General features: G+C 45.5%; 1 protein-coding gene across 3 annotated transcripts in view; it reads right to left on the bottom strand.

The window, feature by feature from the left end:
* Window positions 1-24,500, bottom strand: part of CDADC1 (cytidine and dCMP deaminase domain containing 1) — a 30,839-nt gene extending 6,339 nt beyond the window's left edge. For 2 of the 3 annotated variants that reach the window (XM_019529948.1, XM_019529947.1), the window contains exons 1-7: window positions 24,310-24,500; window positions 21,447-21,541; window positions 16,850-17,027; window positions 12,982-13,560; window positions 7,063-7,112; window positions 5,055-5,224; window positions 919-1,108 (exon numbers count right to left, since the gene is read on the bottom strand). In XM_019529948.1, coding sequence (XP_019385493.1) covers window positions 919-1,108; window positions 5,055-5,224; window positions 7,063-7,112; window positions 12,982-13,560; window positions 16,850-17,027; window positions 21,447-21,541; window positions 24,310-24,400 — 1,353 coding nt within the window. In that variant the 5' untranslated portion in view covers window positions 24,401-24,500. Of the gene's footprint in view, window positions 1-918; window positions 1,109-5,054; window positions 5,225-7,062; window positions 7,113-12,981; window positions 13,561-16,849; window positions 17,028-21,446; window positions 21,542-21,775; window positions 21,905-24,309 lie in introns of those variants that run through there. The other variant, XM_019529949.1, reaches the window with a different exon arrangement.
* Window positions 24,501-24,818: the final 318 nt, after the last annotated feature.

The raw sequence follows: 24,818 nt of genomic DNA, 5'->3' as shown, positions 1-24,818 counted from the left end.
CACCCTAACCATTGTGCCACCAAGAATGGCCTCTCACAGAGTCTCTTTCCAGTGGTTGCAATCCTACTTCATATTCTCAGTGAAGGAAGGTGATGGTTTGCAGAAGAAAGGGAGAACACATTACACGGTACGGCTAAGGTCATTTCATAGATTACACAGTATCTAAAGAGGAACTTGCAAGTTTGTGGGAAGAAGATATCATGTGAAGTGAACACTTCCAATCCTATCCTTTGCCTGCCTTATCTCACTCTGCAGAGTACACTTCCATGTAGAGGGACTCTATGGGATAAAACAGTCTTTTTCATGGCTGTTTCTCACTCCCTTTCGCATGTGAACCTGCCCTGGCTTCTCTCCCTGACAGTGGTATGATGACTAGGTTCAACAGCAAAACTAACAACGTGTAAAAGCCAATGTGGTACAAGTAATATTATATTTTTTCTTGACACTACAGTTACCAGAAATACTGTATTTTGCAGAGAGGGTCAAGGAAGAGTCCATCACACAACTTATATACTTGCAAAGACTCTATTTTAAAGAACTAGTGCCACCTGGGAATATTTAGAGTCAATCTTCCAGTCAAAAGAGGGCAGGACAAGATCCTGTTTGGAACTTGTCAAAGCTGGTTCCCAGATGGTGGACTTTTCCTCTTTTTCACAGGTTATGAATTGCAGAGTGTTTCTGCTCAAAACACCCTCTGAAACTTTATCTCCCCTAGTAGTTTTCCTATCACTGGTTTCACACTAGAACAGGGCTGGTTTAAACCCTAGTATAGACAGAACATAGGCAATTGCCACATCACGGAACACTGATGAAACAAGGACTGTACAAAATAAGGGTAAATTTGTTTTAGCCTCTCTGCAAGCACTCCTGCCATTCCTGCCTGCTTGGTATTAAAATGCTGTAGGTTCAGCTACTTACTGTAAACTTGCTAACACCCTCAAGTTCACCAAACTTCATGTATGATATGTCTGCTTTCTTTCTTCCAACATCTACATCTCCTGCATAGATTTGCTTGATCCCAGCACCTTTGATTAGAGGCACACATTCATCACATGGACATTTTGTCACAAAAATCATGCTTTCCTCTTCTGGTTTTATATCTTGACACCTACAAGTAGTCAGAGACATTCCAAAATTAAAAACTTAGCAATAGTAACTGGACTAGAGAATAGAAATGCTAATCATGGTATAATATGCTCTAAGAGGCAGGAGGTTATCCCTATCAAAGACCATGGGAAGAAGGTGGAAATGTATGGCATTTTTAGAGGTGTGTGAGACGCAGTGCCAGGCACTCTTCAAAGCACCCAGTGCTGCATCGCATGCGTTTGTATAAACAGCAAAATGCACGTTAGCACTGAGAAAATAGAGGCTTTGCGCTTTTGAACTAACACACATCGAAGGTGTTTTAGTTCAAAAGTGTACCACAGCCATTTCCCCAGTGCTGATATGCATTTTGCCATTTACGCAAATGTATGCAACACAGAGCCAGGCATGTCAGCTCGTATGTGGAGCAGACTCGATTAATTGAGTCTGCTCTGATGTGCTGGATCTCTGACACATTGCAGTACAAAAAGGTATGTATATAAATGCCCTATGAGGGGAATGGGCCTTCTGGGCCATTGAGTCTAGTCACTAGCATTCACAGGCAACCATTTATTCAAGGAGTCCTCAGAATCATCACTTCAAATCCACCTACAATGTACAACCTACAATGTACCAAATGTAAAAAAGCAGGGAAGATGAAGGCACTGAACAGCAATGACAGATGTAAATGGTTAATATATTAATTTAGAAAAGGATAATATATACCTAGAAAAGGAGCATGCCACAAACTAAAGAGGAAAAAAACAACAACCACAAACACAAAGTCTTTGCTAATCTGACTTAAGGGAAAAAAATTCTGGGCCCCAGATTTAGTGCTCAGTATGACCCTAAGCAGAGGAAAAAGACCCTCCCACCCAGGAAACTCTCTGAATCATCTAAGTACCGGTGGGAGCATCAGCATACCTTAAGTCAAAAATCCCCAGTCTTCGCTGTGGCCAACATCCCAATGATTCAAAAGAAAAAAACCCTCCCTACTCCTTCCACACCAGAAGCAAAGTGTATTCAAGAATTTCATAGTTGATAGTGTGGGAAGAGACCTGAGCAGATCATCAAGTCCAACCCCCTGCCACAGGCAGGAAAGAGTGCTGGGATCAAATGACCCCAGCAAGGCGACTGAAGATCCCCAAGGTAGGAGCGAGCACCATTTCTCTTGGAAGTTGCTTCCAGATCCTAGCCACACTGACTGTGAAGTAGTGCCACCTGATGTCTAGCCTGAACCTACTCTCGCTCAACTTGTGGCCGTTATTCCTAGTTATTCTGGGTAGTGCTCAGGGGAACAGGGCCTCTCCCATTCCCCACTGGTCCCCCTGGTAAGTTTATAGATGGCCACCAGATCCTCTCTCAGCTTTCTCTTGTGGAGGCTGAACAAGTTCAGGTCCCGTAGTCTCTCCTCATAGGACCTGTCCTGCTGCCCCCTGATCATACGAGTGGCCCTCCTCTGGACCCTCCTCCATGTTCTCCACATCCCTCCTGAAGTGTGGCGTCCAGAACTGGATGCAGTACTCCAATTGTGGCCTGACCAATGTTGCACAGAGGGGGAGGATCACCTCCTTGGTCGTGCTCGTGATGCATCCTGCGGATGCATGACAAGCTGCAGTTAGCCTTTCTGATCGTGTCCTCACATTGGCGGCCCATGTTCATCTTGGAATCAATAAATGACTCCAGGATCCTTTTCTGCCTCTGTGCTGACGAGAAGGGAGTTCCTCAGCCTACAGGTATGCTGCTGGTTCTTCCTCCCTAGGTGCAGTACCTTGCACTTGTCAGTTTTGAATCCCATCCTATTCTCATCTGCGCACCCCTGTAACCAGTCCAGATCTAGTTGTAGCCTGTCCCCCACTTCTACCGTGCTCACCTCTCCCCACATCTTAGTGTCGTCCACGAATTTGAACAAGGTGCTTTTCACCCCCTCGTCCAAGTCACTGATAAAGATGTTGAACAGCACAGGCCCGAAGGACCGAGCCCTGGGGGACTCCACTGCCCACATCCTTCCAGGTCGAAAATGACCTGTCCACCACCACTCTCTGGATGCTGCCCTCTAGCCAATTTGCCACCCATTTGACCGTGTAGGCATCAAAGTTGTGTAGTTTTTTTAATGAGAACGGAGTGAGGGACAGTGTCAAAGGCCTTCCTAAAGTCCAGAAAGACTATGTCCACCGTAACACCTGCGTCTGAGGATTTTGTGACCTGATCGTAAAAGGCCACCAGGTTGTTCTGACAAGACCTGCCTCTAATGAACCCATATTGGTTGCCCCTGAGCATCATCTCCCCTGCCGGTCTCTCGCAGATGTGCTCTTGGATAATTCTCTAAAAGAGCTTCTCCAGAGGACTGAGGTAAGACTAACGGGCCGATAGATACCTGGGTCCTCCCTTTTTTGAAAATTGGAACCACATTGGCCTTTTCCAGTCCTCTGGCACCACACCAGAGCACCACAACTGCTCGTAAAGCTGTGCCAGGGGTCCCTTGCTAATTCCCTCAGCACCCTGGGGTGGAGATCATCTGAACCTGCTGATTTAAACATGTCCAGCTCCACCAGACGCCCCAAATGACAACCTGGAAAAGCCTTAAAGCATGGGAATGCCAGACACCTAGAGACCCCAACATGAGGACTGAAAATACAAAATTCCACATACTGTATGTGCTGTATGTTGACCAAAGACCTCCCTACCCCATCATGCTATCCCTTCCATAAATGTATCCAGTTAAATCTTAAAGCAATTTAGGTTCTTTGCCCCTGTTCCTACTTGACTTGGAAAACCACCCCAAAACTTTGATAGTCAGGAATCTAATTTCCAATATACATGCTTGTAACCATTGATCTTGTACCACTGTTTTTCAGCCTAACATCTGTTCGTCTTCCCTAATATTGTCTCTGCAAATCTATTTGTAAAGGGTATATGTCCTCTCCATCTCCATTTTGTTAAGCTAACCAAGCCAACATCCTTAATCTTCTTTAATAAGAAAAATGTCTCAATTTCTTCAGCCATTTGAATAGCCTACTTTGTACCTGTACCAATTCAAATAAATTTTTTGAACACAGGTGACCAATACAGCACACAGCATTGGCTTTGGCCTTACAAAAGCCATGTACAATAATACTAGTAATATCTTGTCTTTATTGAATATACCCTGCCTAAAATAGTGCTAGCCTTTTTCACTGCTGCCTCACACTAGTAGCTCACGGTCATCCTACATCTGACCAGTGCACCTAGATCCCTCTCCTCTGTTATATCTAGTTTGTTCACCCCTGCCTTATAGCTGAAGACCTTGTCATTGTTCCCCAAGTACGTGACTTTGCACTTCATACTGTTACGCTCTTCCAGTGCTCCATTCCACAAAATTATCTACATCTTTCTGTATACTAATCCTGTCTTCTTTTATATTGGAATACCTCTACCTTACTGTCATTCTCAAATTTCATGAGGATACATCTAGTTTCAGTATCAAAGTCACTGACAAGCAAGATAGGTCTTAAGACTGATCCCTGAGGAACACCACTAGTAACAACTCTCATCAGATAACTTTAATTTGGATTTAACTTGCCAGCCATGAATGAAAGAAACTGCATGTGCCATTGTTAAAGAATTTCAACAAGAATTTCGTTTGCCATTCTCTAGTATTTCAAGTTAGAACAAGGGTATGACAGGAACCAGAGAGAGAGAGAGGGGTGTGATGTTAATGGTGTCCACCATATACAAGAAGAAATATTAATTTAAACAGCAAGTGCAGCTGACAATGGTGAAGAATTCACAGACTCTACTGTGCCTATGTACATCCCAATTTTACAGAGTGAGTGTGTGTGTGTGTGTGTGTGTGTATAATTACATAGGTGTAAGTCAGAGTTTGACCATACAAAACACCTTCAATACATCACAGTACTGAGCTCTGCACCCATCTTCAGATCATTTCTGAACTTCCTCATTATTTTTCAGTGACAAAACAAAACCATTACCTGAATGTTAAGGCATTCTGCTCAGCATGCACAATGTATCTGAACTTTCTGATTTCGCGATCTTTTTGTTTATCATCCATATGAGGAAAATCAGCATATTCAGATCCAACAGGAAAGGCATTATAACCACAGCCTATGAAATACATAGCTCCTGTTCCATCACAACTTCTCTGCAAGAGAGTAAGCAAACCATCAAGTTTGGTTTAATATTCAATTAAACATCTGCAAAGTATCAAAAAAATGTTTTTATATTTAGTAAAGTAACCATGTCTGATCAGTTCATGCCAATTTGTACCAACTATAAGAGTGATCAACTTTTTCTAACATTGTATTTTTGTAGGGGTTTGCTATAAAGATAGCATCAAGGCACCAGATAGGCACCTTATAAACCATATGATGTAATAAGACCTCAATGGCTGCTTCCTCCTCTAAGAAATACGGATAGTGGCAGTAATGATTAAGTTATTAGGCCATATTAAAATATATAAGAACGAAAAAGGACAACATTTTGCACCCTGCCATTTTATAAAGATGAATTTTAAGTCCAGCATATTGATATGTTAAAAAAAATAGCGGTTGACACTAGAAGTGCCCAGTACATTGATATGTATCTGATGATCATCAGCTTCTAGCAGTCAAATGATGTTAAATATGTACCAGGGTATACTAGCCCCCGAGGGAAATTTGACTACTTATCTTGATGCACTAAGAGTAATAAAAAATAAAAACAACAACAAAACAAAATAGAAACAACTTAAAATAATTCAAGCATAGAAGAGTAAATGAGAGTAAAAATACTTAGCATTTATATAGGACCCTCCATGGAGCAACTGATTTGTAAGGATGCAAGAGCTCTGTGAATACAGTTCTGGTGGCAGTCTTGATCTGTTCTGCAGTACACCAGTCAATAAATCATTGTGGCTCTCAGAAAGCATCTTGTGCCAGCAAAGAATGCTAGATCCCTGGTCCTCAACCTTTTTAGACTCAATGCACCCCTAAACAGGCTTGGGACACTACTTGAAAAATGCCAGCTCTTAGCTTTCACTCATTTTTTAAATCAAAAAATAATAAAGCAAGTCTTCTGTTGCAAAGAACTCAAAAGGACCACAACAAGTCTGAATGCTTTTGACACTATGGATTCCTATTTGAATTCTCCAGGTTTATCTTGTGAACCATTTTTGCACACTTAACAGTGCAAACATTGTGTGCGCACCTTATGGCACCCTTGAAGGGATCTCTAGGCACCTTGGTAGAGAATCATCATCATGGGTGATTGGTGCTGCCTTAGTTGAGGGGGAACATGTGCGCCCCCCCTCCCCCTGTCAGGGGCCAATGCTGCAACAGCCAATCGCTGCAGCCGCTTTTGGGAGTGGCTGCAGCGATCGGCCAGCGCTTGTGGGGGGGGGGGGCAGAGCACCAGCGCTCTCGCCTGCCCCCCCCGCCCATTGCCTAAGTGGCGAGTCCATGCGCCCCCATGCACCCCCTACGCGTTGCCACTGATCATCATGCTAGATCCAGAAAAGCAAGCTGAAACAGGAGAAATACGTTTTTGATTCAGCTGTTTGCTGCAAAATTCCTTCTAGAAACCTAAACAAACAGGTTCAGCATTACAGCAGAGCTTTGTAGGAGAATGTGTCAGACAAACCCACACTCTCTGGATATTCTAAAGGAAACCTGAATAGTGATTCTGTTTAAGAGGCACCTCCTGTCAGATTAGTAATACCAACAAAACATTTTAGCAAGAATGCCTGAAAAACTATTATGATGTTTCTATGAAATCTAACAAAGATGAGAAGGGAGGCCAAACCACTAATTCAAGTGGCTAATTCACCTTGATAGCCTAATAATCAGCTAACATTTAATTTAGGGTTAATAGAAAGTATACATAATACCGTTTTTCTATAACACTATGCATGAACTTCTCTTTCACCAAGCAATTTAACCAATGTTAAGAAAATAAAAAAGCACAAAATGCCAGTGAGAAAAAGGGACAGCTTTCCATACTTACAGATTTTCCTTCTGCCCAAATCACAGCTCCAACTCCTGTTTTGTGATCCTCTAAAACACAAAATGTATTATAAGTGGCAAAGTACTTTCTAATCTATATAGCTATATAAATGAAGTGCATGTTTGTCTGTCTGTCTGTATGTTCGTTTATAACTCGAGAATGGCTGGTCCCATTTACTCTACACCTTCCAAAAATCACTGAATACCACCCGAAGAAAATTTTAGGTGGGTTATTTTTCACTTGACTCTTTTTGGGGCTTCCATTGACTGGGATTACTTTGATTCTCAGATAACAAACTGGTATCCCTCCATTTTGGATGCAGTGAATTCAATTCAATTGTCATTACTATATTGATGCTTGCGGGTTTTTTTCAACTCAGTTGTCATTATTATACTGACGCTTGCCTTTTTTTGATCCACGTTAAATATTAAGTGTTAAACATGTTGTACCATGTTCTTTAAAAATAAACAATTTTTTTTACCTAAATATGTTATACTGAGTTCTTTGAAAATAAACAAACACTGTAATTACAAAGATAACCCAGGCAAAGAATGGGTACTTCAGCGAGTTATTAATAAAATAAATTAAAATAAAATAAATTGGGAGAAGGTCCAGAGGAGGGCCACTTGTATGGTTGAGGGCTTCTGTGGCCAGCCCTATGAGAAACCTGAAGGCTGACGGACCTGAACCTCTTCAGTCTCCCCAAGAGGGGGGATCTTGTGGCTGCCTACAACCTTATCAGGGGGCCAGCAGCAGGGACTCGGGGAAAGTCTGTTCACCAGGGCCCCCCTTGGAGTCACCAGGAACAACGGCCACAAACTGGGGGAGGATAGGTTTAGGTTAGATGTTAGGAAGAACTACTTCCTAACATCTAACTTGTAAGCGTGGCCAGAGCCTGGAACAGGCTTCCCAGAGAGGTGGTACTCTCACCTTCCCTGGAAATCTTCAAGAGGAGACTGGATGGGCACTTGGCTGGGGTCTGATGACCCCCGCCACCTCCAGTGCCCATTCCTGCCCATGGCAGGGGGTTGGACTAGATGATCTGTCTAGGTCCCTTCCGACTCATTGATTCTGTAAACCTCACAGCACTCCTGAGAGGCATTATCCACATTACGCAGTTAAGGAAAACAAGGAGTAAAGATTAAGAAACCGGCCAAAGATACAGAGGTCTATGGCACAACTTAATGGTGAAAGCAGGAACAGAACTTGGATTTCCTGACTTGATCCTGTTCCTTGAGACCAAAGCCAACCATCCTTCTGTTTGGCCATTTAATATTGTAGCGTGGGGAACTATAAATATTGGTCTCTTTTGACAGCTGCTATAAAGAAATACTTGCTAAAATCCATAGATGTCAGTGGCTTTGGGAATTCAGACCACTGCAGCAGAACATTTTAATGGATGGCAGAAACTCACTGGGAAACTCTTAAGAGAGTAAATAATCAAAACAAGTTTAATTAAGAAGCAAATGTTTTAAAAGCCAGGTAGAGAATCAAACTTGAATTCATCAGCCTTTTGCAGGGCCTTTCTTTCATGCTACACAGGAATGTCTGAATGAAACTTTCCTTTTGCAGTGCTTGTTATCTTAGACCAGGGTGGGTGATTATTTGGGCCCCCGAACCACATAGGGAGTTTTGATGAGCTGTTGCAGGCTGGAAAAGCAACCCTCTCAGCCCCGCACAACAACTCATCAAAACTCCCTAAGTGACTCTGCTCCATCCCCGGCTGGGTGGCTAGCATGAGGCTGTGGGCAGATGGGAAGCCACATCTGGGAGTGGGACAGGAAGCCAGGCATGGCCAGGACTGTGGGGCAGTGCAGTGCAGGGCTGGGGCAGAGCCGTGATCTGCTCCCTGCATGCCCCTGTGATAGGTGCTGGTTGTGGGCAGGGGCATGCAGGGAGCAGATCATGGCTCTAACCTAGGCCCCAGTCCCACATTGTTACCACCTTGTGATCTTTGGGTCTCCATGGAAGACCCGCACAGCAAGGAACGCAGCCAGGAGGATGGAATGGAGCCACAGATGGGCTGGATCTTGGGGTGGTAACAGCATGGGGCTGGGGCCTGGGGCAGAGCTGCAACTCACTTTCTGCATGACCCTGCCTGTGGAACCTGTGCCCATCACAAGGACATGCGGGCAGCAGATTGTGGCTGTGCCCTGGGCCTGGCCCCACATTTCACCACCCTGAGATCCAAGCCCTGGCCCCACCTGCCCATCCTGATCCCAACACCACTCCCCACCTGGCTGCAGCCTCAACCCAGCCACCTGGCTGTGCACCTTGCCCATGTAGGGTCCCACCCTGGCAGTGGGTGAGGGGTGGAAGGGCTGGGGTCCTTGGGCAGTAGGGCTGGGTCCAGCAGTGGCAGAAGCTGGAAGGAGCTGCCATCGCCAGGGTTGCTGGAAGCAATTCTGGCTACCACGCTACCCCAGCCCCGCTGAGTGCCTGGGGGTGGCAGGACTGGCCGCATGCACCACAGACCAGGCTGCCCCTGCACCTGGGCTGGGCAGGACTGAGGGACTCGCCATGGGCCAGACAAAATCTCTGAGCAGGCCAGATCTATCCCATGAGCCATATTTTGCCCACCCCTGTCTTAGATGGTGCTGTTGGAGAAAATTTAGGTTGGAGATTTGGAGGAACTGTCTATCTGTGAGGGTGGCTAAATACTTGAACAGGCTACCTAGAGAAACAGTGGATTCACCACCCTTGAAGTTTTCAAGAGCAGGTTAGACAGTTGTACGTTAATCAGTGCACAGCGCTGCTAATTTGCAGTGCTGGGGCAAAATTTGCTACCAGGTTCTCTCTGTAGAAAAAAATTCCCAGAAAAAAAAAAAAAAACAACCCACACCAAAGTAGCGAGTGCTGTGCCAGGACAAATGCAGAGACGGGGGAGCAGGCAGCCTGCTCTCCCATCTCCATGTGCTGCGGAGCCCCCCCGTGGTGAAGTATCCTGTGCCCCAGCCAGCCACTCCCTGCCTGGCTGGGGTGCAGCATACCTCAAGACAGGGGAGAAGGCAGTCCTGGGCTGGCTGCTGCCCTGTCTCCACATGCCTCAGCACAGAGGCTTCACTGTGGAGCCCCCATGTTGAGGCACACTGCACCCCATGCAGCTGGCTGGGGCACAGTCTACCTTGGTATGGGAGAGCAGTAAGCTTGCTCCTGTTTCGAGGCACACTGCACACAAGCCAGCTGCTCTGTGGCTGGCTGGGTCGCAGTGTGCCTCAGTGTAGGGGCTCTGCAATGAAGCTCCCATGCTGAGGCACACAGAGAGAGGGGAGCAGCCAGCCTCAGGCTGCCTGGTCGCTTGTCTTGAAGCACCCTGTGCCCCAGCCAGGTAGGGAGTGTCTGGCTGGGGGACAGGGTGCCTCAGCGTAGGGACTCTGCAGCACTCAGAGATGGGGGAGCAGGTAGCCAGCCCCATCTCCATGTGCCACTCCTTGGCCAGACAGAGAACAGGGTGCCTCAGCACAGGGGATGGCTTAGTGCAGGGGATGTCCCAGCCAGCCCCCCTGCAGCACATGGAGCAGGGGGACATGTCCCGCTGTAAAGCACACAAGCAGAAGTGTGCACTGTGGCTACTATTTGTAGGGGAGTCCCCTGTGGTTCAGTGGTAGAATCCTTGTCTACCACATAGGTAGACCTGGGATTGACTCCTAGATGCTTACAGCCATGGGGGCACCAAACATCTGAACTCAGCCTGATCTTTGGATTCTGCCTCAGTGGCCCAAAGGGATGATGGAAGATCTGGGCAGCCTCCACTCCTCCAAAAATTCCTGCCCAGACAAAAGCATCAAAGGTCTGGGTGGCCCTCATGCATACACCATGATCTAGGAGGACTGCGGCTGCGGCTCCCTCACCTCCGTCGTCTCACTGCCTTGAGATCATTCAATTGCTATATAATTAAATGTGCCCATCATTCTTCAATTTCAGAAATCAGTGCAGAGGTACAAGAAGGGGTGACAGCAGTAGCACTTGCTGACAATTTTTGTTTACTACCCTGACTTACTGAAGAGCCTTTGCTTCTGCAGAGGTGCTCCCAGAACTACTCCTAAGACAGGGAGGAAGGAATTCCCTCTGCTATTCAGGAGGCACTTTCAGGTCTCACTTTGAGAATATTTAGGAATAAGACAAAAGGAAATGTTAAAAATCTTTCTGCATCCAATAACACGCAAATGACAGAAACAGGTCTCATTCCAGGAAGCAGTCAAAATCGGCTTGAGGGTAAGCAGGTCAAACGCTCAATAGCGAGGAGAATTACACCTGCTTAAGTCAGTACCACATTTGGATTCAGGGACTAGTGCTTTATTTGTAGAAGAAAGGTGGGCATTTCCTTTCCTCTAACTGCTATGCAGGTCTGTACAGAAAATCCATTATAGAGACCTCCCCAAGGTCTGTTGCTGGCAATCCTTTCATTTGCAAGAGAAGGTGGATATTGCAGCCTATGACGTAGATGGTTTGCAATGCCTTGTGTGACTGAATAGTCCAATCCAAGATTTGCATGACCTGTGGCAGTGGTTGCAAATGTATGTGTCATGGTTGGATGGTTTGGGAGCTGCTTGCTTTTTATGGACTTGTTTCTCCTCAAGCTGTTGGAGCCAATTCCTGTCATAGACTTCAATTGTCCCTGGTGGAGACAATGACACCACTTGTTCCCATCATTCCTGGTGGACACCATGATGCCACTTGTTCCAACCACTCGCCAAGGTTTCCCTTGGCCAGGATCAATTCCAAATGCCTTCATATCTCACTTACATGTGTATTCATAGCAAAGCTTGGAACAACCTGTTGTTCTTGTTCCCTCTGGTAGTTCGCTGTATAGCATGTCCTTGGATATACATGCATCTTCCAATCTGCTCAGATGGCCTAGCCAGTGCAGTCATCTCTGAGTAAGGCTATCACACTTGGTAAATTTGCCCTTTGAAGAACCTCCGAGTTGTAGTTTTATCTTGCCATTTGATGTTGAATATATGGCATAAACAGAGCAGGGAGAACCCGCTTAACCTTTTCTTTTAAAGGTCTACATTATTGTTTATTGAATACAGTAAAACACTACTTAAATCAGGACCACATCCTCAAGAATGCCACATGGCTTCCAGATGTCCACAAATATAGCAGTGTATACAAAATATACTTTAGGGCGTTTAGTGCTTGCAGAAGGATGGAGGGAACATAGAGGGTTATGAGGTATGATGTCCAGCAGGAAGACTAGTTTGGGCTTTTTGAAGCCAACCTTTTATATAGAAGAAGCAAAACTGATGCTGAGCTTAAATAGACTCTACAGGAGTTATTGGGAGAGACAAGGACTAGGAGAGCACCCTAGTTTAAAAATGATAGGACTTTACAAAAAACAAACAAAACAAACAAACAAACAAACAAGGTGTCTTTTATCCAAGGAATATTCTCTCCTAGACCTAAGGGCCATTTAGGAGGGTAATATTCTCCTAATGTGTAAGACAGCTCTGGAATAATACTGTAAATATATTTCCTATATAAATACACACACACACACGCAATACTAAAATGCTGTCACAGTGCTATTCAATCACCTGCTCCGCTTGGCAGGTACAAGGTATTTATACAAAGATACTTGCAGAGGCTCTATTAGTCTAAATATTGTATCTGCTGAGACAGCAATCATGCACAGTGGATGACAAGGCTATATAAGTATCATGCATGTGTAATACCTGCACTTTGATAATTCCTTCTATCTTAGCAGCTCACAGCCTTTTGCAAATATTAATACACAGCCTCATGAAGTAACCACTTGTCATCTCCTTTGTACAGTTGTAGAAACCGAAACACATAGCACTTAAGTGATTTGCCCAAGGTCACATACAGTAAGTGTTTGGAACATAACCAGAGTCCCCAGTTCAGTCCTACGATTCTCACAAGACCTGCTTTCCTCCCATTAATGAAACAACTCACCTGTTCGGTATGCCAGTAACCTAGCTTGTATCATACAGTGCCTTGCAATTTCTTGGGGCAAGCTTTGATGGTACATTTCACGTGTCTGCTGGGATCCATTACAGTAAAATCCAAAGTGTTCGAAGGCTGGAACACTGGCAGCTACTGTGGCCAAAAGCAGGATAAGATCTTTCATATTTTGTCTAAGATTGCTAAAATATGGATTTTCACAGAGATTCTCCAGCCCTATAGTCCTCAGTATTTGCTTGTGCCTTTCTTCATTTGAAATTAGGAATAAACTTTCATACTCTTTTATTCTTTCTTGCCTACATTCAGCATAAAAATCAGTATTTAACCCTGGTTGAGTTTTTGCAATTTTTTGAATGAAGTCACACTTGCAAGAGGTTTCTTCTACAAACTGCACCATATAGTACACCAAAGGTTGAAGCAAGACACACACACGAACTCGACTATTTGACTTCAGTCTTTCCACTGCTTTGGCATCCAGCTTTGCATCTTCAGTAGTGGTAGGGTTGGACACTTCAATTTGCAAGCTGACTTCAGGATCTGCAGGCCAATATGAAATTTTGTTCACTCCAGCTGGAACAAAAGATACACCCCATTAGAAGGAAGTATGAATCCAGTGGAGTATGCACGTTTTCTTATCCTCAGACTACAACATTAACCTAAGGCACTACCTTTTAACCCACTTAGAAAACGGAATGAAAGTTGTTCTGTGCATGCGAGTAATGGATGTGCTGGCAAATCTTGGGGAGGTTAGCAAAAACAAGGTGATTTAAGTTATGCTTCTGATCATGTTACACAGTTCTCTACCAACCAAAAGGCTAAGTTACCCCCATCTGTGACAGATGGAAACTGAATGTTTTCTACAAGTGTAAGCATCTCAGAGCAGGACTCTCTTCATTTCTGTATATTTTATGATGTAACCATATTACTAGAACATGACAAAGCAGCCACTGATAATAATGCTAATTCTCATAGGGAAACACAGCTCTACATGAACGACCAGTCTCCACCTTAGGGATGAATATATGAATCTATTAACATTCAAATGGACCTTCTAGGAAGTATAACAGGTAAAAGAGCAGAAAGTTAATTACTTAGGCTGGAAATTGACCAGGATGTCAGGTTTAAGAGCATCACAACAGCATCCACGGCCAGGACCTCATTTTAGATCTTACTCAAGAATATGAACCTCATAGTTCCACCTAACTTCAGGACAGTCAGGATCACATTAAAAACCATGTTAGTTGACAGCTGCTATTTAGGCAGAACGTACCCATTTAAAACAAACTGAGCGATTCAGAAAAACCTTCCTAAATGTTTAGGCACTTGAGAAGTCCCCAAGTACCATAAATTTCTGCTGAAAACTGATGTTTGTGCCTGAAGTCTAAGCATAGTACATGCTCAGAAATGTTACCATCTTGACTGAGCTAAGGGCATGCAGGCCTAAACCAAGCCCGAGGTCACTTAGGATTCACAAAGAGTATGTTTATTAATGCCTCCCTAGTGCTTTTGGAGGCAGGAGATGCCATCAGGACAATTTTACCATCTCATTTATGAGGTTGGTATGTACAAGGAGATCCAGGTAAGACTGGGGAGGATGGAGAGGAAGAGAATTTCTCAGTGACAGACTCAGGAGACATGAAGGAACTAGTAGAGACTGGTCACAACCCTGAAAGGCTTCAATCTGGTAGGCATACTTTGGGCATGTCATACCTAAAAGAATGGGGAGTAGCCATATTTTTTGCCCAGCGCCCAGAAGTTAAGATACTTGCATTTCTTTCCACACAGCAGGCTAGCCCCAACCAGGGAGATAAAGAGCACCTCTACCCCCACCCTATAACCTAAAGCTTAGGCCAGGGGCGGGCAATTATTTCAGCTGGAGGGCCACTTAATGAGTTTTGGTGAGCTGTTGAGGACTGCAGGGGTGGCCCTGCTCCTTGACAGGTGCCCTGCCCCTTGGTCACCATCTTGGGACCAGAAGCCCTGCCCCATAACCTCTGACCTTTTACACCAGAAGTACTCCCAGGTACCCCTTGCCCCCTGGAAGTACTCCTTTTGGGAGGGGAGGGTTGCCATTTGGGAACCAGAAACCACCCCCCCCAAACAAAACAAAACAAAACCCAAAAAAACAAATTACACACTAAAAGTGAAACACCTACTATAACGTATTTTAATTTTGTTACAAAATGTATTTTTGTTACAATTTGTGTGTGCATACTGTATATAGAGATGATTATAAAACTCAAAAATAAAGTATTATTCTTGTATACTGTGTGGGGCAGGATGGGGTTGGGGGTTTGTGTGTATGGGGGCAGGCTGTGGGGGAGGGTAGGGGGACCCCCCCGCCCTCCCACATTCCCTCAACTCCAGCAGTGGCAGCAGCACCAGCAGGCAGCGGGTGCTCAGGGCCCATGCAGACATTGCCACCTGGCAGTGCATGGCTCTGGCCAGCGTTGTACTTGGTGGCAAGAAGTGCAGTTCAGTCAGCCTGCCTCTACTGTGTGGGGCTCCAAGTAGTGGACATTCAGCTCCTGGCACTCATAGGCCACCAGGGGAAGTCCTGCGCAATGGAGCAGTCTGCCATCCCCACCCCTGCTGTGTTGGTAGAAGCAGGCCAGCTGGACTGTGCTCCTTGCCACTAAATGCAGTGCTGGCTTGCACTGTGCACCACTGGGCAGCAGCACCTGCATGGGCTCCGAGTTTCCGCTGCCTGCTGGTGCTGCTACTGCCGGTGTTGGGAGCTGCACATCATGAGAGGGAGTCTGTGGCGGGTCTGCACACCTTCTCTCACCTTCCCTTACACCCACCCCTTGCACAACTAAGCTCTGCATTCCCACCGCCTCCCTGGTACAGACTCTGCATTGCTGCCAGCCCCATGCTCTGCACCTCCAACCCTTTCCCCATTGCTTCCCTACCTGCTGCCCAGAGTGCGCAGAACAACAGGGAAGCCAAGCAGGCCCCCTGACAGCTCAGTGGCAGCAGCAGCCCTGCCTAGAAGCTGCTTACTGGCTAGACTGGGCACTTCCACCCATGAAGGTGGGAGCAAGGCACATGGGCAGGGTGAGGTACAATTAGTTGGTGGGCCCGTGGACCAGATGAAATTGCCTGCTGAGCCAGATCTGGCCCGCAGGCTGTATTTTGCCTGCCCTTGGTTTAGGGCATTTTGTTGGGAGTTGAATGATGGGGACTTCAATCTCCGCAAGCTGAGGAGGGCTCAGAACCCTGGTTTCTAACTTCTTCTACAAGGCCTCAGACTCTTAGCCAGCAAGCAAATGTTGATCTTCTCCTCCCTACCCCTATTAAACAGTGGGCTGTACTGCCTCAGGACTTCAGCGATTACATTAAGATAGGGAGTCCTGGATACAAATTAGGAGATGTGCTTAACTTGGGGTTGTAAGGAATCTCCTAGCTTCTGCCTAAATTTGATGGGATTTCAAGACACTCTACCCCCACCCTACAACCAAACTTCTTTTTGGCCATCTGTGTTGTACTGTTCAGAGTGCTGGCTGTTGTAAATCCCTATCCAAAGTGCTTGTCTCTCTCCAGCCCAGGTACAGAGATCTTGAATGTCCAGCTCAGGTTTCTGAATTTCAGTTCTGGAGGGACATACCTAGATATTAGGCAAAATGATCTCAACTGCTTCACTGAGGTAAATTTTTTTTTTAAATCTGGCCCCAAGACATTGCTGGCTCAGTAGGAATTACTACTGAATCATCAACTCTAGAACTGAAACACTTAGTAATTGCTCCCCTAATTAAAGGAGACAAACATTCACACATACAAATGGGACAATTCAAACAGCTTTCTCTGGACAGTAAATCAAACAATATTTGCCCCATCTGTACCATAACCATTAACTTACCATTTACAATCATTTTTAAACAAGTAGAACATGGTTTTCTGGAAAAATAAAGGTCACAGTTTTTAAGTCTTGATCCATGTTTAATAAGAGCAATTTGACCAGCATGCAATTCTGCACTGGAGCAATGTAGACCAACAATCTTCATGTTTTTTACTACAACAAGACCAGCCTTCTTTACCTGCATTGGAAAGAAAAAAGCATGCACTATATAAATTATTTGAGACAGAAACTGTAGCGAGTACATAGCTCAGTCGCATGGTGTTCCACATAGCAGGGATTTGCCTACCTTCCCATTTGCGCTTCTTTGTATTTGGGGTCCGAGTAATCTGATGAGGGTAGAAACAGATTTCTCAGTACCATTTTAGACACTGACACTCAAATACAGACTGTAAATGAAGAATGTCTAGTAAATACTACATTTACAGACATTTGTATTCTTCACATGAAATTTCAGGGGAAGATCAGCCTATAAGAGAGTCAGTACAATTTAGTAAATTTGTTTCAGTCAATCTGCCTGGGTAAGGTTCATCTCGCAGTCACAGAAGCTAAAAAGGCTGTTAAAGGTGAATGTGTGAAATCTAGCTTCCAATGCTAGTCACTGCCCACAGTGCCACAAGCTTTAGGGGGTCATTTTATGATATGGGAGATTTAATGTAGTTCAGCCCTCTTAAATCAGATTATCAAGGACGAGAAGAAGGTTTGGAAGAGAATAGTTCTCTCCTCATTGCTACAGAATTAGGAAAAATCCTTTTGTATTATGCAAGGAAGATCTGGTGCTTTTGCATCCTCAAGACTTAGGAGGGGAAACAGGGAAAAAGAAGGGACAGCTCAGAAAAATGAGATTTGTCTAATAAGCCTATCATATATTCTAACAGCAGTGACAACTGAAAGCAGATCACAGGTGCCTTAGATTTATGAGGGGTGTAGGTTGTAGCCGTGTTGGTCTAAGGACACAGGCAGACGAGGTTCTTTGGATAAATCCAATATCAAATTTACCCAAAGAATCTGGTCTGCCTTAGATTTATGAGGCAAATTTGGTTCTCATAAACTTCATAGATAAAACTGTACCAAAGTCTCAGATGCAACCTGGGTATCTGCCCTCCTGGACTTAATCACTTGATGTTTGAATCTGGACTTGAATTTTGTAAGGTGTTCCATCAATTGTCTGAATACTGTACACAACAGTGGTTCCCACATTTTTTGACTAGTACACCCCTGTCAATTTATCACAGATGCACCATCTTATCAAAATTAATTGAAACAAAGGGTCTACTGCAATCTACAGACTACAGTGTGGAAACCTCTGTCTTAAATCAGTTTAAGGAAATCTGAATCTTGAGGTAACCCGGAACTGTAAGATTTGGGTCAGATTACTATTCATTAGCTTTCTGGTCTTTTTCCTGTCCTAGATGATACGTGGGTTGCATTTTATTTATTTTCTTCTGTTTTCAAATTGGGCAATGCAGTTTCCTCTTCAAGCAGTTTAACTGAAGAAACAATATTTTTATTTGAATAAAGTTTTACTACTCTAAAAGACTTCTCTTATGTGCTGTTAGTTGGTATATAGGCATGGTTTATATAAAAAGATTATTTTAAAGAGCATAAAACAATTCATAAATATCACAAAGAGGACAAAAAAAACAAAAAAAAAAATCATAAAAGGACCACTTGAAGCAACCCTATAATAGCAAGTTCATAAAAATCATTTCCAACTGGAGACACCCAAACATTTTCCAATTAATCAGGAGAATAGTTGTATTAGTTATGTACCTTTTTTCCCCCACTACCATCAACATATTCAAGCTTTAAGGCTAGAAAACACAGGACAAATATATATATTGTAAATATATGTCTAAGAACCTCTCTACTGAGTTTTCAATAGCTATCCAAGGAAGTTTGAGATTTAAAAAGAGAAAGATTGCTCTACTGACAAGATCATACTTTCAAGATCCATTTGGGTGAGCCATTGCTGCACGGCAGGAGGAGCCATGAATATTTCCTTTTAACAAGACAGAATATTTTTTTCTGTCTACTATAACAGAGAAGTTGCATTTTCTTTTTCACTGTTAGAACAATGAGGCAGTGGACTAGACTGCCTAGGGAAGTTGTGGACTCTCCATCATTGGACGTGTTCAATAGGTTGGACAGGCACTGGTCAGAGAGGATCTACCAAGGGTATTTCCTATGCTTCTGGACTTTGCTGGTTGCTACATGGGGCTAGGGGGAAAATTCACCCCCCTTCCCTTCGCTCCTATGTCAGAGGTTTTTCATAGTTTCATAGTTGGTAGGGTCAGAAGGGACATGAACAGATCATCAAGTCCGACCCCCTGCTGTGGCAGGAAAGAGTACTGGGATCAAATTACCTCGGCAAGGTGTTCATCTAGCCTTGTTTTAAAGACCCCCAGGGTAGAAGCCAGCACCACGTCTCTTGGCAGTTGGTTCCAGATCTTAGCCGCCCTGACAATGAAGTAGCACCTCCTGATATCTAGCCTCAATCTACCCTCTGCCAGCTTATGACCATTATTTCTCATCACTCCTGGTAGTGCTCAGGGGAACGGGAACTTCCCCAGTGCCTGCTGGTCCCCTCTGACAAGTTTGTAACAGACCACTAGATCCCCCCTCAGACTTCTCTTGTGGAGGCTGAACAGGTTCAGGCCCCTTAGTCTTTCCTTGTAGGGCCTGTCCTGCTGCCCCCTGATCATGCGGGTGGCCCTCCTCTGGACCCTCTCCATGCTGTCCACATCCCTCCTGAATTGCAGTGCCAAGAACTGGACATAGTACTCCAGCTGCGGCCTGACCAGTGCCACATAGAGGGCGAGAATCACCTCCTTGGACCTACCTGAGATGCATCTGTGGATGCATGACAAGGTATGGTTGGCCTTCCTGACTGCATCCCCACTGTGTCGGCCCATGTTCATACTGGCCTCAATGACTCCAAGATCCTTCTCTGCCTCTGCACTGACAAGAGGGAGCTCCCCAGCATGTAGGTCTGATGCTGGTTCTTCCTCCCCAGGTGCAGTACCTTGCACTTATCAGTGCTGAAACACATCCTGTTCTCATCCGCCCACCCCTGTAGCTTCTCCAGATCTGATTACAGCCTATTCCTTCCTTCTAGCATGCCCACTTCACCCTGTTCAAATATGCAGATGACATAAGATGTAGGGTGCATTTTAACCCTTTGTCCAAGTCGCTGATGAAGATGTTGAACAGTGTGGACCCAAGGACCAAGCCCTGCGGAACCCCACTGCCCACATCCCTCCAGGTCGAATAAGACCCGTCCACCACCACTCTCTGCGTGTGGCCTTCTAGCCAGTTAGTGACCCATCCGACTGTGTAGGCATCGACACCAGTCTCCTAGTTTTTTAATGAGGCATTAAAAATGCCTTTTCTCCAGAGGCATTGCATGTTGGATGCAGCCAAGGCTGGGGAATTTGACTGAGGTATTGCCAATGCTTCAGCTGGGACTTAAATCTCAAATTCATGGCTAGGGGGTCTTGCCCTTCCACTCAGGGTCAGACTGATGGCCATACTGAGGGTCAGGAAGGAATTTTTACCCTATGGTCAGACTGATATGGATTGTGGTAGTCTTTGCCTTCCTCTGTAGAGAGGGGCATGGACCTCTTTCTGGAAACCTCTTTTGAGTGTATACCAACAACGTTTTACAGAAGCAGGATATTGACCACCATGGTTCCCCCCCGCCACAGTTTCCCTGTGGCAGGTTTGCATATTATGTTTTGTGTTGTGTCAGGGTTGACTGTGTAGTTTTGTTAAGAGGTTAGACAACGGATGTGTGTGGGATGTTTTGGAAAGGGATGGTTCTGCCTCTGGCAGGGGGCTGGACTAGATAACCTATGGAGGTCCCCTCCAACCTTACTTCTCTATGATTATCTATCTTAGCCCATAGGGCTGAGAATGACCTCCTAATACAAGTTAAGCACCTGGATTAAAGTGCATGTAATTCTCGAAAAACTATCACATGGTTACCCTAGCATCCCATTTGCTGAAAAAGCTTTGTGGTATATCTGTAGTCCCACAGAACCCTTGGAGTTTCAGCTCCATTTTTTCCTGAACAATGGTTTGCCTCATTTCTTTCTTATTTGTTAAAAGACAACCAGCAAATACCAATATGTGCATCAATAAAAGTGCAAACTCAGTCTGCTGTGTATTCAGAATTCTCTGTTACTCCTCTGACTTGTTTATCAACTCCAGTCCATCTGGCATTTCAGTTTTTTCTGTTCTAATATGCTCCTTAATATTTCAAGCAGAACAGCACACACAATAATGCCCCAACTTTAACAATGCTCTGATATAAATAGAAAACTAATCTGTTACTACACTTAAGTTCAAGTGATGAATAGGCAGCATTCTTAAACTGTTCCTCTCCAAGTTCTACTTGTATAGTAGAGCGAGCTACGTGAGTGGAATTTTCATAGTTTTTAAAAAGTAACTGGAAAAAGTTTGTCGGCTATAACTTAGTCTGAGAAAATGCTTGCCACGTGTGTGAAATAATCACACAACCATCTAGCTAAATTTACAGCATAAACTATTAGCATCTTTTCAGAAAGGCTGACTGAACTACAAACAATACATATTTTACCTGTGATTTCTTTAGATGTGCAACTGAAGGAAAGAGTTCCATCCAGAGACTGAATAAAGTGAAAAGGTTGACTTTAGAAAGCCTTGGTGTTTGACCTGCAATCAAAAAAGTCATTTACTGATAAACTTAGGTTTCAAGACACTTATTTAGGTATAGAGTTGGAATTCAATATTTAGTATACATTAGAAGCAAGAGTTGCTAAAGCAACTCTTCAGCTTAAATTTTTTGCTCAAGTCACAGACTAAGCTTTTATAAACCAAAGACTAATATTAAAATGTTACTGTGAATTGCTCTATAGAAAATTTAAATTGTGTTGCAATAGTACATACTTAGTATGGTATAATGTTTCCAAATGTATACATGTGCAATTCAAAATGCTTATTTCTAGGAGTGATAAGAAGTGGTTAAGAACAGGGTCAAGTAAAAAACAAAACAAAACAGTTCTACATAGTCATTTTGAAAGTGAATACAATTACAACTCAAAAGTGAGCCATTTCAACTAATTATAAAGAGACAGGCAATAAAATTTAAATGTTGAGGAACCCATTTTTAATAATTCCCCTCTGTTTTAATATCCTGAGCTTCACAGAAAGCATCTTCCATGAAATCTTTACATGGGGTATAGTTCACACAAGGTGGGGTGGGAGTGGGTGACAAACCAGAACTTAATTTCACAGTGGCTACCTTCAGCACTAATGTCTGAACACATCCCTTCACTAACAGCAAATGCACAGATCGCTATGGTTTGCTAATACTGCTATTAAAGGAAAGAAAGTGGAGCTTTGGCAGAAAATATGATAACCAGCAAATAAGTTACAAGATAAAAAGATATTCCAATGTACATCACAGCCAAGGTAGAGACTAGCAGTGGGGCCATGCAAAATTTTGCCAGCAGTTTCGTTTTGACGTTGTTTCGACTTGTTCTGAGCTCAAAACAGCAAAATTGAAATGATACAGAGAGCTTCGAAACAGCCTCGAAACAAAATGAAGCAAGTAGGAATGCTTTGAGTTTCAAAGCTCAAGCTGAGCTTGCTTGCAGGGAAACAGAAACTAAAGTGAGGAGAGGGAGGGAGAAGAGGGGGGAAGGAGTGCTCTCATTATTGACTGTGTTGCTGCCCAGTGACTGCCATCCTTTCCTGAGGTCTCTTCCAATCCCAGTGCTCTGTGGGAGGGATGGAAAAAACTGCATAAAAGGCAGCATTGTTTGAACCGCCTTGCTTTCTGCCTTGGTGTCAGTTGAGTGAGGGTGCACCCTAACACACACAGTATCACCTAGCCATGTCATGAGTGTTGCCTGTCAGCAACTAGAGGTGCAGGGCTCCAGAACCCAGACTCCCCCTGCACCTATCTCCTTGACAACTGGGAGGCTTCATGGCCGCAGCAGAGCCTAGCAGGCCTGCAGTTTTCACTCCCCTGTGCCACAGGACAGACACAGTCCCACAAGCACCCATGCCATGAGTTTTGCCTGTCAGCAGCTAGAAGTGCAGGGTCCCAGAACCCAGAAGCCCTCCACCTATCTTCTTGACAGCTGGCAGGCTTCACGGCCTCAGCAGGGGCTAGCAGGCCTGCAGCTTTCACCCTGCTGCGCCTTAACACAGTGTTACCCACGTCACGAGTTTTGCTTGTCCACAGCTTGAGGTGCAGTTTCCCTGAAACCCCGGAATCTATCTCCTTGCAACTTGGCAGGCTTCATGCCCTCAAAAGGGGCTGCAAGTTTCATTTAAATAAAGCCAAAAATGACAAAGTTATAGGCTCTTTCGAGCTTCCCCATTATAGCCTATGGGCAAAACGTTGAAACAGAGTCAAAACAGCAACACTGTTTTGACAAAACAAAATGGAACAGCGGTTTCCAATTGAAATGAAATTCGAAATGAAATGCTGTTTTGTTGAAACATTAAAATGTAAGTCGAAACGGAACGGTGCTGTTTCGCATAGCCCTAACTAGCAGATCTTTCCCTGCTATTACGGTATTTTACCAGCTAACTGATACTACTCAGAACTTTCTGGATTCTCATTTGATCTATTGATCCAACTGCAGAAAGCCAGTTCCATACAATATGAACGGGCAACACTTTGCACTGTAGTTCATAGAGGTTCTCTCACCTGCAGACAATGAACAGGAAAGGTGCACTGAGCTGTACTTAATGTGCATCAACATATTAGGAAGGCTGAAATAATACTCAGCAGCCTGTTTCCAGGAAAAGTGCCTGGCCCTCGAAGCAGAGATGACAGAGCGGAAGAAGGAAAGGGGGAGGCCTGCAGCCTGCTCTCCCTGAGGAAACACCTACCACAGATTGTGGCTCAAAGATGGGTTTCTTCAATCACCTCAAGACCCATCAACAAGTCATGATAGGGACCATACTCGAATCCAGTGACTGCCCCTGCTGCTGATACAATCTGGAACCCACACCCCACACCCAGCAGCGCCCAACCTTTTGTTGCCTGAAGCACCAGCTAAGCAGTGCTCAGCCCATCTGTGGGCTGGATTGGGCGCTGGTCCTGGTTACGGGTTGGCACCATCCAGCTGCGTGGAAAGGTGCGGGGGAGGGGGAGCGGGCAGGGCCACAGGGAAAACGAGCTTGGTCGGGCCCTGTGGGGGTGGGAGCGTGGCCTAGCCAGGATCCAGGAGTGGGGAGCAGCGGCGTGGACGGTCCGGTGGGACCCGGGGCTTGGGCAGGGGACGACCACGGAATGCTGCCCTCAGGGACCCCCACCTCAACCTTGCCGCCCACCCGCGCGCAGGCCGATGGAGGCGGAGCCAGCCGGGCGGGGACGCACAATACGCCCGAGGGCCGCCCCCGCCGCCCGGCCCGAAGCACAAGGAGCTGCGCGACCGCCGTGGAGGGAGGGGGGAGGGACTGACCTGCGGCGCTGTCGGTCTGGGTGCCCGCCGTGCTCGCCGCCCGCCCATCGCCCGCGCTTTGCATCTGCCCCGGCTGCGTCCCGCCGCACATGACAGCGGCCCCGCCCCCGCCAACCGGCGCCGCTACGTCAGCGCCCGGAACCGATAGGGCTCCGCAGCCCAACTGGCAAGTCGTGGGGAGGGGGCGGGGCCGGCAGCGCCTACAGACATAAGGGAGTGGGCGGGGCGCGGGGCGGGGCCTGCTGCGCTAGGGTGAGCGCTCTGCCCCTGCCCCTGCCCTTGGTTAGCAAATACCCTTCGCCGGCGGATGTTCGTGTGCGTTTCTGCTCATACTCCTGCTCCTGCCCCCAGCGGGTCTAAGCTGTGCTGGCGGCACGGCCTGCCCAGGCCATTACGAGTCTTAGGAGCAGAAGCCGGGAGCGCGCAGCGAGTCAGACTACATAAGTCTTGATGACTGCAGCTGGGAAAGGGGCCCTCAGGCTGCGGAGCCCCCGGGTGATGGGGCCTGG

This window comes from Crocodylus porosus, unplaced genomic scaffold (genome assembly GCF_001723895.1).
Source record: "Crocodylus porosus isolate Cpor-Errol unplaced genomic scaffold, CroPor_comp1, whole genome shotgun sequence".
Lineage (NCBI taxonomy): Eukaryota > Metazoa > Chordata > Crocodylia > Crocodylidae > Crocodylus > Crocodylus porosus.
This window is presented reverse-complemented; position numbering and strand designations above follow the sequence as displayed.